This window comes from Cololabis saira, chromosome 12, assembly GCF_033807715.1.
Source record: "Cololabis saira isolate AMF1-May2022 chromosome 12, fColSai1.1, whole genome shotgun sequence".
Lineage (NCBI taxonomy): Eukaryota > Metazoa > Chordata > Actinopteri > Beloniformes > Belonidae > Cololabis > Cololabis saira.
The window spans coordinates 11,234,589-11,247,506 of NC_084598.1; the positions used below are offsets into that span (position 1 = coordinate 11,234,589).

Genomic DNA, 12,918 nt, shown 5'->3' on the forward strand with positions numbered 1-12,918 from the left:
GTCTAGTCCCAATTTATCTACAGCCCTACATCCTTCCAAAAAGAATGGGAAGTTATTGTCTTCTTTCCAATGAATTATTCCCTTTATCTATTCCCAATGCCCACATTGAATTGGGGGGAGAAAAGGCATTTAAATGTTCCACTCCCTCGGTGTGGAGTCAGCTGCAATATCACCTGAATCTTCTGGAGCTAGTGTCCCTGAACGAATTAAATAATTTTTAAACATGGTGTGGGCACAGACACCTGCTTGTAAATGTAGTGTTTAATATACCAAGTCTTTTTTCTTTTTCTATTTTATTAAGCTTACGGTAGTCTATATTATATGTTGTTTTGTAGTTCTTTACTTGATATCTATGTGTACTTATTAGTTTGTCTACAGTGCAGTCTGTGTATTTCTGTCGAGCTTGCTGGCTAGCTTGGGTAAAACAGTTTTCTCCTTGTGTGTAATGTACATAAGGTAACCAGGTTTGTTGAAATAGCAGTGAAAAGAAGAAAAAAAGACAATCCTTAATTTTTCCTTGCGCCAAAATGCAAAAAGGCGTCAGTCCACAAAAGTCATTTTGATAAATTGTTGCGAGAAAGAATAAGTTAGTGATGAAAATGAATCATGGTGCCATTGGGAGAACACATACTTACTTGATTCCAAGCTGACCATAACAGCTGTGTCTGGGTGTTCATCTCATTTGGTCCTCTGATACTGGTGACCTGTTTCAGGTGTTCCTCACGACCATGCAAACTGAAGTGTGTGTAGAAAATGGATGAAAATTGGAGCCCTTTCACATTTAAAATTGTGACAACTGCAGTTTTTTTGTCTTGAATAGTATGTTAGGGAGTTGTGATTTTGGAAGATGCTTTATGTCTACACACTGCTCATATTTGGGACAAGAGAAGCATTTAGAATTGGGAAAGCTTCAAATGACAGGAAGAGTGACAAAAGCTCAGAAGATAACGATAACTATGCTATGAGCAGCCGCCCATAGCAGATGCTTTGATTGGAAAATAATGTATATGTTCTATTTACTATATTTAAGTTTAAGAAGTGTTAAAGTTGGATGTCCCCCGAAAAAACGTATTAAAAAAATATAAATGTAGGTATAAATGATTTGATGTATGTCTATTCTCATAAAAATGGCAAATGCATGTATGCAAAGCAGGAGGCTAAAATCCAATAAGGAATAGCTGTGATCTTCAGATACTCAGACTGTGCTGCATTAAACACGAAAGGAAAAAAAACAATGTACAGATTCAGATATACTTGTGAAAGCCAGAGTCAATAAACACATTGTAATCATTGCATCCAAAGAAACAGAAAAACACCCTCCGCAGAACGTGACATTAATCAACAACCCTGAAACGCCTCCGCTTTCTCTGTGCCTAAGCTATTTTAAGATGAACTGAGGCAAAGTGGAAAATTGTCCTTCTGTCTGCTTGATTATTATTTAAAATGTTTCTTGTAAATCATCATCGACACATTTTCTGGACTGAAGAGGAATGGGACCATCCTGGGTGGTATGAGCAGCACACAGCAAGCGTCCATGACGGTATAGTGTAGCAACAGTGTGCATGGCAGATAACTCATGACATATATACCCATTAATGGATATATGATGGTCAATAACATATGTCTTTTTCAGGAAGGTCTTGCTTATTTCAGTAGAACAGTATGAAAGCGTTTTTTGCATGTATTCCAACTGCACGGCTCTGTGGTAAGAAGCACAGGTGCTGAATCAGCCTGATTAAATTAAAAATACAACAAAGGAGACCCCGAACCACAACAACTGGCTTCCTCAGGTCTCAAATACTTGATCAAAGAAGACATGATGCAAGACATGGGTAAACATGCCACTGTTACGACTTTTCAATTATACATCAAACTCAACATGGCAATACTTTTTTTTTTTTTTAACATTTCAACATTTTTTGTTTTTATTTCCCCAACATAACCTATTGCAAGTCATTCCATCCTGCTTGTATTTACCGTTTACACAGCATCCTATACGTTTTATAGAGACAGGGTTCTGGTTAAAACCTAGTTACTTCTGCACGGTTTACACAAGCTTCTGAATTAGACGTTTGGCAGGATACACATCTTAAATTAAGAAGCTAATAAGCTTTTCATGCACAGCATATTTATTTAGTGGTATTTTCAAAAAACAGTAAACATGCCAAGACCAATGTGCTATAGGGTATAAAATTATTGCAAACGTGAGAGATTTTACTACGCTGGTCAAAGACCACTTTTCTGTTCCTACTCGAAATATTTTAGCCTGTTAGGGATGGAATAGAGATATCCTACAGATTTCTGTCTATACACACTCAGTGAGAAAATCCTCATCATACTTCAATCTTGTGTCAATTGTGTCAGAAGAGGGTGCGCCAGAGGGAAGCATTGAATCCTGAATAATCTGTGCAGAGACAGAGTCTCCTGCTGCTACTGCTTTCAGTCTGTTGCAGATCTTCAGTGCACATTTTGCTAGGAGATGTCCAAGGATTGCCACTTGCCCATAGGCAAAAATCATTGGTGGTGGTAGGAAAAACAGAAAGTTGGACTTGTGCTAATTATTTAAGCTTTAAAAGGTTAGGTTGGTCCCTTGGTCCCTTGGTCCACTGTCCCAGGCATCTCCCATGCAGCTGTTGATGAAGGCCCGGGTAACAACTTTTAAATCAATTTAAATATTGGTATTTTTTAAAAATAAGATTAAGTTGTCAAAAGAAGCTACTCAATGTAAAAACAAGGTAATTTTTGCAGTGGGAATTTAAATTAATGTGTAGTCTTAATAGGAGTTATTACAGTAGCTATTTTCCGACTCGTGCTGATTAATGACAAACAACAAACAAGAAGATTTTTATTGGGATGTCAGTTGAACATTATATGAGAGCAAAGACACATGTTAACTACTGACACCAGTTGACAGCAAATAGAAGGCAAAAACCGTTCAATAGTCCCATCATCAATATTATCATAGTAAATATTAACTGAAGACCCAGAGGTATATCATCTATCATGATTTTGGCTGAAAATACAGACATATGATTTCCTTGGCCATTTCAGTCAGCCACTTTGCAAGGGTTGATTTAAGATCAAGGTCATGTTGGATGCAGGCTGTTTTCTCCATATCAACGTAATGGGTGGAGGGGAGCTGCACATACTGCATATGTTTTGTGTGTGATAGGACATCAAGCCACAGATAAAGTTTTAACTTTAGTATTAAGGAGTAATGCAGTGAATAAAAACAAGTTTTTTTTAATCAACAAACTTTATTGTTTAATGAAGTTATGACCTTTAAAATGAGGACATCAAAAATAATACTGTAGACTAGCATGCTGGCAATCGACAATATCTCTCAATTTGGTACAAATATTTTGTTTTATGAAGTTATAATAGTCATCGTTTATATTTGCATGATTCTCTTCTATCTTCTCTGCTCACATGTCCTGTTTAATAACCGAATTCCCAACAAAGCTATTCTTATCTTTCTTATAAACCATGAAATAATGTATAATAATTCCAAAATTTGGTATATAAAGACAAGAATATTATCCTTAAATACTATGTTTAAAACCTCCACAATGTCTATCAGAAGTCGTTACACACATTAGTTATATATGTACACTTAAAATTATTACAAAATGGTACAAGATCCTGCACTCACAGGACACTACTTGTGACTCTCATCTACACAAAGAAGCAATTATTTGTCCAAAAAGTAATTAGGGTTCTTGCAGGCGCGATATTTAATTTTTATTTTGTAATACCAGTACACATTAAAGAAGTAGATAAACACCCCAGCTCTAATCTGAGTGTGAATTGGCTTGGTTTTATTTGTTTTCTGCTTATTTCCATTTTAAGTTGCAGCTGTAAAAAGAAAAAACTGAGAAAAAGAAAAAAAGGGTATACATAAAAGGAGTTTTTTTTTCTTTTTCCTTTTGTTCCCCTCTGATCGCTCAGCTGCAGCGTGTTCTTTAGTTTTGACAATAAAACTGCTCTTGTGGTGCCATGGAGCAGATGCTGTATGTGATTCTTAATTGGGCAAAGCGAATGATTGCGTGTGCGGCTCTTATAAAACAGAGTCTACATGTAAAATTACAGGGACAGGCGGATGCGGCAGATCCTACAGATCTGCTCTTATGTTCCTTTGGGGACAATGTTGTTCCACCTTACTCATTGCAGTCAGAGGCTTCATGCCAGCTCCATCTCTGTGGATCATCAGTGCTGAATTTTCCAAATGGATGTTTCTGGGCAGTGGGAGCGTAGTCTTTCTATGATAGACAGTTAGCAAGCTGCAGAAACTCTCTGTGTACCGTATAATGAAGTGCACTACTGGATTATTTGTATTGGCTTCATGGTGCTATTTTGCTTTAGCTGAACTTTTTCTCTCTTTTCTTAAAGTCAACCACTGATATCCCAAGGGATCCATAGTCAGCACTCATATACAAGCCCCCCCCCCCCCCATTTCTCACTTACTTTTACTTGCTCACTCTCTCCTAACCTACAGTTATATAAATGTAAAAGAAAGCAGCTCAGTCCATGATATTTGTTTTCTTGTTGTAATTTGTTTTTAAGCTTTATTGCATTAAAGATACATGCGGTATTTAGCATTACCTTCAGTGAATTTATTTACATTCAATTTACACACATTAAAACTGAGTAATAGATTTATTTCACATGCTGAAACATTCTCTGGATTAACCATCTCCACACCCATGAATTGTAGTGTTATTATATTCTTCAATGCATTAGAATCGCAGTAATGGTATAATATATATATATATATATATATATATATATATATATATATATATATATATATATATATATATATGTATATGTGTGTATAATAAAGTAAACTTTACCTGCAGCTGCAGTGACAAGAAAATCTCATTAGTTTTTCTTTCCAGATGTTTAAATCTCTTCTCAGTGACACAGATTGATGCGAGTCTCATTTCAGCCTTTCTGATGAACCGCTCTCTTTGTCCACATAGACTTATTCCACCTGCTGTTACTTTATTTCTTTTTTTTTTACTGACTCTGTAGCATCGTTTCTAACTTTAAGGATCAGCTCACCCTTCGTTTTATTACTATGTTTTATTACTATTTTATTACTACTGTTCTGTTACGGATAAACATCACTGTTTGTGTTTAAACTATTATTAATGGGCGTATCCTGGTTTTGAATTTCCTTATTATGATTATTGACATGTGTGTCTAGAGTGTATCTTTTGTTAATTAAAGAAACACCCCATAGAAATATTTTAAACTCAATGTATTCTTTTCTTCCTAAACAAATATTTGTTCACTCTCAGGCCATCTACATATTTTACACAGAAGAAATTAATGATATAAAATGAACGCTGAAATGCATCACTGCAAGGGCTTGTCTGTAAACATTACTGTTTTGTAATTGTTGTGAGCTGATTAAGAAATATAAATTGTAGATTGAAATGCATACATTATGATGTAAGCACTCGGCCTGGTAATTACAATTATTTCCCTGAATAATATGCCACATTCTTTTATGCAGCACAGAGTCCCGTGCTAAATCTCCACACACTATAAAATCACTCAAGGGTGTTTATTGTGCCTAAATAATGAATAGACACGGCCTTTCTAAGTTGATAGTGAAAAATTTCTGGTGAACTCCCCTGACAGAATGCATTTCACAGTTTTAAATAATTTAGCCGACCACAAAATAAAATGTATGAAATGCTCTTTTCTTAAATTAATTTCCTAATTCAGTTGGGGATAGTTATTTTACTGTCAGCGTTTTGCTGCTGAGAGTGATAGACTGATAAAGAGGGAGAAGAGCAAGTCAATGAGATATGAAGCCTGTACTCAATATTCTTTTTTCCCCCCTCTTTTTGTCTTGCTTTTGTTGTAGATGAACATGGACATTTGAAAATATACCTGCCCAAGAAGCTGCTTGAATGTCTACCAAAATGCACGTCGCTGCCAAAGGAGAGACACCGGTGGAACACTAATGAGGTAAGGACATGGCTCCTCATCATTCCTCCCTCTACTAAATCCGTCTTTTTACAGAGATATCTGTCCAGCAGACACGCTGTTCACACAGGCCCTATTCAAATAGATTTGTAAGTCATGTGAACCCTCTCCAGAACAACATAATACACGTCTGGGAGGGTTCTTGACAGAACAAAAAGCTTTCCTGCTCACGTCGGCTACATGCGTGCATATGTCATATGATAGCAGTAAGCCTGAGATGTGATTACTGTATTTGAATATATTAGGATAGATTCTTGTTCCCTCAGATTGAAGGTATTGCACATTTCACCATCAATGTTTTAGCTCTTTCAAAGATTTTTCGGAGATTTTCAGTTTTTATATTTATATTTGGAGTCATGTTTCTTGTTAATCACATTTTAAGTGCATCATTTTTTAAATCAATATAATATTATTATGTTGACCCTAGGGCTGCACAATTCTGGAAAGAATGAAAATCACGATCAAAGTTCTCTGGCACAGTTGTTTTCACAAATTTAAATTATTTATTGCAACGCCACAATAATGATATCACAATTCCAACCCTAATCCTTTATCCTGCCTGGGTCTCGTCATTGAATAGTTGCTATAACATTTACTTTAATTACAATGATATATTAATAATCTCCTGTATTACATGAATTTTTGCTTGCATTTATTATCATGGTAAAGATGTCACTCCTGATATTAATTGCCTAGATTTTCTGTTTTTTATTATTTATTTATTGTAATGTTTTTATAAATGAAAATGAGACCCCTTGTTCAATGAGAGTAACTTTTTACTGTAAATGAATAAATAGATGAATCATCCTTAACGAGTGGCGCTGGGCATGTAGCATGTACTAAGACCAGTATTAGGCCGTGGTGACTTCGTATGTGTGCAGTTCACTTGTAGGACGGGGAGGGGGAGCGTCTCCTGCTCTGGCCTGACTGGAGCTGGACGGGCTGCTGTTGGAGCAGCCTTCAGGGGCGTGGCCACGACAGCACCAGCTGCTCGCTGAGAACCACGCGAGAACAATATGTGCTTTTATATTGGAGTTTCCAATAAGAGTTGCTAGTTTTGTCACTACAGAAGTGTGAAATGCTGAGTTTAGTGTCGAAGTCGCTCAGTTGGGAGCATTGCTGCAGTTCCGGCAGGCTAGCGCCAAGAAATGAATCAGGTGACTTAAAGGCGCCTTCTCATAGGTTAATGGAGAAGGCAATCACGATGCAGCCCTGGCCCTGGGTGCGCTTACCAGTGTTTGAAAAGCTCAGAGGAAACTAGGAGCTTTTCTTTGTGATGCAGCTCGGGGAATAAGATGCAGAAGAATTGTTGTCAAATGAGCATAGGTGTGACTTATGGTGCAGCCTTAGTTGACCCACCTTTTCGCTGTCTTTTCTTTCTTCATTTATTTAGCTTCATGATTTAATCTTTCTGCTGATGATTAATTGCTACCTGCTGTATGTTCAGAGGTGGAATGTAATATTAGACGCAAAGTGTAAATTGCTCGTTCCATCTACAGCCTTTAGACAAAAATGTGTTTACCGTAGATTCAGCTGATCTCATTATACACGGCAGCTCTAGATCAACTATGTCTCGCTTTCTTGATAACAGTTGGCTTTGGATTTCTTTTTCTTCATCTAAACTCCAGGCATTTACAATAATTTTGTCTCACTTTGCAAAGTTCCACACCAGAAACCTTTGTTTATTAAATCTTAATATGCGTCTTCCACACGCTGAAGTACATGCGGATTTAAACATCTAGAAGTTAATTTCTTCACATCAGCTAACATCTAGACATTTTGGAAGATACCCTAAACAGAAAATAAGATATATTTGAGATTTAAGAAAGTTTCAATGAATGCGTCAACAGTCTTTGTGATTTATTATTCAGGGAGAAACTCATGTGCCCTTGAACAGTTTTAAGGCCTAAGAAGAAGAAACTTCACTCAAGTCTTAAACATGTTATACTGTAATTCCCCAACAGAGACTTGTGTTGCTTCATTTGCCTCAGAGCTCATTTGTCAGGCTGCTCTATTTCTCAGGGGATAGGTAGATGAATTTATTGCTTTCATTTTCACTATTGATAGATGAAAAAGGGGCTGCTTTTTTTTCCCAGAGAAAAACTGGTAGTAATTAGACCTAAATACCCGCCATGACAAATCTTAAGGCCAATATGCAAAACTCAGCCGTCCGTGCTTTGGGATTAACAAATTGTGACCATATAAATACAGTCATCTGCAGTGATGAAAGTTAATTGACTGAAAAACAACCAGATGATAAGGCACCAGACAGGCTTGTTTCTAGAAAACATCATATTCAAAAAGACAATCTGTCTGACAGAGGGTAAATTAATATTTTACATCGTTTTTTTTTTGTTTTTGTGCTCTGTATAGTTTAGGTAATAATTGAGAGGATGAAGCTGGAGTTGATAAATACCTTTTAGTGGTTGACATAATTGCAGTCATGATTTGTATAGTAGGAAATAAGCCCAGTCCTTTACACTTGACATGACTTGCAGTTTCCAACCTGCAAGTTTCCATCTGCCACGTCTTTGCTCACACTGGCCGTGCCCTTGTTATGATAAAAATGTAAAACGCCTGTTTGTTTCTAATTGGCTGTTGTTGTAACTTGTTTGCCCTGTTTGACCTGCATTGTGCTGCCAGCAGTCTAAATTAATTAACATGGCTTTGAAATTGATCTCAAAATGTAAGTCTAAGCATTTGTAGGCTAATGCTGTCGGCCACAGTTGTTAGCGTGCCTTGTCGTTTATTACAGAATGAAATCACATTTCTGGAAAGGACCATGTTGTGTTACTGGGTTGCAGATTATTCTGTGGATGCTTGGCAGGCTGATAGAAAACTGTGTAAAAATGAGCCATGTAGACGCTTGTCTTGGCATTACGATATGCATGTCAATAGTGTTTGCCGGGGATGAAAAGAGCGAGGCAACCTTTCCCAAAATCAAGGACGTCTATCTCTTTCTTTTTTTTTTGTGCAGACCATGCAAATGTGAGTGTTTGTGCCTCACTGGTGGCAGACAGGCAGGAGGGGAGGGATCAGAGAGGCTCTCGTCGGCGCAATTGTGTGACTCTTACTGAAAGTGACACCTCATCAATTCTGTGCATATTTCTGGCACTAGCTCAGCATGCTTAATGCACTAATTTCCCCTTTTTATGTTTGAGAAATCTGAGTAGTCTGGTAGCTTGGCTGCTCATGTTCATCTGAAGAATTATTGTCTAACGTATATCATAATAATTTTTCTTCCATAGTACCATTTTGTGTTTGAGAACTGTATTTACTGGTATGGTGGGCTCGCACAAAGCATAGCATGGGGCCTTCAGCAGATGTATTGGGGGCCCATGAATTGATTAACTGTGTGATTTATCAATTAGTCCATTGGGAGAGATTACATTGGAGCTATTTTGATGATTTATTAATTGTGTAAGTCATTTTTCAAGCCAAAATTCCCTTGGTTCCACATTAGAAAATTCCTTGTTTTATGATATAATTAATCAGATATCTTTGCTTTGTGGACTACTGGCAGAGAGCAAAGTCCACTTTTTTTCCCTGGTACTTTATAGACTTCATAATTATTCAAGAAAAATGAAATTTGCAGATCACAAATATACCTTATAATTTTTCCCTCTTTGGAACAATTTTTTTTTTTATTGTATTGTTAACTTTTATTGACAGATTGAGTGCTACTTGCACATTAACATGTAATGATGAATGATCAGTAAACACTTTTCATTATTGCCAGGTTATTATTCATGCTCTGTCTGCAATTTACGTACATTTACACCTCCAGTGAAGCCCTAATAAAGTATTCTCGACATTAGTGGAAAGCTGCCTAAAAGTTTTACTCCAGTGTGAGAGAGTATTCATAAAATATTGACTGTTCCTCTCTCCTGCTGCCCTCTTGCCCACTACTGCAGTTGTACATCCTTTGCTTCGTGCTCAAATGAAGGTAGTTCTGTTTCAGTTTCATTTATGAAGACTTCCTATTTTTGGGAGACGAGTGAATGCAGGACTGTCATGGCGCTGGTAAGGTGCAGTGAAGCTGATACGGGGTTGTTCATTTCCATCATTCTTATGACTCCCCCGTGTAGTTTGATGAGAAGAAACTGTTCCGGAATACATGTGAAGCATTTACTAGAAAATTAGATAAAACAGTCGAATCAAAATTCACAGGAGAGAGGACGGGGGTTTAAAGGGTTGAATTGTAACTCTTGTCAGTGAATCATGAGTAGCATGCAAGGTACGAATATGCTATCAGCCTTCGAGTTATCGATGGGACGAGAATGCCACACAGTGCTTCAGAACAAACAAACATTAACTGAAAGAAATACAAAAGGAGGTCATGAATAAAATAAAAAAATTTCTCTCTTACAATAATCAGTGACATTTCTGTGATTTCTCATCCATCAAAATGTGACAAGGTTGCACACAGTGGGTAAGTTGCCAAATAAAACAGAAATACTTTAAGACGGTCTATATTTACTGTGTTTGTGCAACTGCTCTTTCAGCCATTGATGTCACTGCGCTTCTCAGGCGAGACACATAGGAGAAAATCTTCACAGAATTCCCCTCAGGTCTGTTGCCAATGACTATTGTCTGCTTGCTGCTCCGGCAAGACGACCTCTATTTTGCTAGACATTTCGGCCGAGATTAAAATCTTTTTAAAGAAGGACATCTCACACAGGGAAAAGGCTTTGGGCTCATATCCCCTCCAGGATCAAACAGAGTGGGCCCGGCGTTTGGTTATGCTGGCATGCAGGTTGCAGGACTCGGGTTGTGCTTGAGAATTGCAATGTTACCAGCAATGTTTTCAAGTCAGACTTTTATCATTTACTTTAGATTCTCTATTGTTGCGGCACTCAAGGAAATGGGATGATTTTTATTTAACAGCGTTTTTCTGCTATACAGTTTAACTTCCAGCATTCTTTTTTATTTTCAAACATGTATCCCAAACAACAGCAGCAATGATTTTCCGCTAGATTGCTGAGAACAAGAGTAATATTTTATTTATCACAACATGGTGGATTGGACCCCTCAGTGTATATAGCGGGAGGTTTAAGTGTGGCATTAGCACTGACAAACAGAGACAATTTCCCAGTTGTGGAGAACTGACTATATTTTGAGTCTCTCAGTGCCTGGAGCAGAGGAAGAGGGGTGCAGAATAAGGCCTTGGTTGAGGGAGGACACTGGGTCTAAGCTGGTGTGACACCCTCAGCCTTTAATGAACGGCACAACGCTCTGAGTCCTGTGAGCTTCCACTCAGCTTAGAGGGGACTGCTTCTGTACTGGTGCTGAACCAAAGCAGACAAGAGAGCATCAGCTCAGGCCTCTACCGGCCTGCTACACATTTAATGCCCTTGTCGTTTGGAATAATCCTCTCTGCCTCATGCCGCTGCCAACAGCAGCACAGCATGGTGCCTACATGCAATATGCCACCGCTCAGGACAGAGCAGGAGAGCCAGTAGAAACAGTTTGTGGACTCACCGGGCAGCGGGTGTAATGGGCAGGAAAGCAGCGAGCAGAAACCACAACAAATGAAATTAACCGGCGATGTCAGATAGATTGTCAGTAACACTGTACGATAGAAGGTTGATGCAGTAATGAAAAGAACAACTGGATGCAGTGCAGTGCAATCATTTACTGCTTATCTCTGACTGAAACATAATTTGTGTTAACCCACTCCATGCTGCTGTGCTGTGTTGTCTTGCCGCTTTGATTTTACACATCAATTACTTCTTTGAATAAAACTAGAAAGGAGAAAGCAACCATTTTCGTATGTATACATCAGTTCTTCGAGAGTAGCAGTGTTTCTTTTCAGTGTTTTTTTGTAACATTTTGAATTTGAAAAGCAAAAAGATGCCATTAAAACAGCTTTCCTCCAACCTATGTGCTGTAGAACCTTTTCCACCAAAAGAAGGATGACTCTTAAGTTTGAAAAAGTCTCCCTAATTAGTATTTTAGTTTGGCGGAAAATCCTACACCAACCATCCGGTTGATTTTTTTTTTTTTTTTTTTTCCCCTTCTTATTCTCACATTATGAACTAAATAAATGTTGGTTGTTTATTAGTGTGGGCTGCAGGTCAGATTTATGACCAAAACAAAAATGTGGGTATTGGCTTTTTTATTACTTTAGTATGTGAAGACTGCCTTTCCGAGCTTCCTGCAAGTCTTGAGCACATTTATTTTTCCATCATATTTTCACTTGCAAATGGTGAAAAATGTCCTGTGCATTTGCATTTTATGTCTTTAATCTGTGTAAATGCTACGAGTGTGTCCACAATTACAGCATTGACGTTGCTATATTGAGTAAAAGCACCACCCATCTTACTTCTGCACTGCCGCTCATGTGGAACTGAGTTTATTTTGCAGTTCTCCATTGACTCCCATGTTAAAACGGCCAACTTTAAAGCAAAAAAAAAAAAAAACCATACAGACTGGTTAAAAAAATGTTTTTTGGTCTACATCCATGACAACTCTGAGGGCGATTAATTCTTTTTGTAGGATAGTTTGCCATGATAGTTTATATAAAGCATTACATTTATTTGTAATATGATTGATTGACAGTCGGCTCAGCCAATGGCTAGCCGTTATCACTTCCTCATCTGTAATCACCATGCTACCGGGCTTAGCGAACCAACCACCCTTTTATCCCTTCGTCCATTGTTTTATACTGTCTTTGATTCAGTATTTTACAAACAAAAGAGTTTAGGTTGGAGTGTAATGCAGGACTCTTAGTTGACTTTGGGTTCAAATTTGCAGTGTGAAGATTGGAGCATCTTCAGAATATCCTGACCTCATTTAAACACAGCATGGAAGAAAGCTCTCTTGTATAGATTACAATGACTTTCATTACAAAGATCCAACTACCTGATTTACCTGGTATTTGACTTCTCATTGCCTGTTCGAGTACATTTCTATCAT

General features: G+C 37.7%; 1 protein-coding gene across 8 annotated transcripts in view; it reads left to right on the top strand.

Annotated features, from left to right (window-relative positions):
- camta1a (calmodulin binding transcription activator 1a) overlaps positions 1 to 12,918 on the top strand; it is a 333,390-nt gene that overhangs the window by 10,865 nt on the left and 309,607 nt on the right. For all 8 annotated transcript variants that reach the window (XM_061735492.1, XM_061735493.1, XM_061735494.1 and 5 more), the window contains one exon: positions 5,879 to 5,982. In XM_061735492.1, the coding sequence (XP_061591476.1) occupies positions 5,879 to 5,982 (104 nt within the window). The remainder of the gene's footprint in view (positions 1 to 5,878; positions 5,983 to 12,918) is intronic.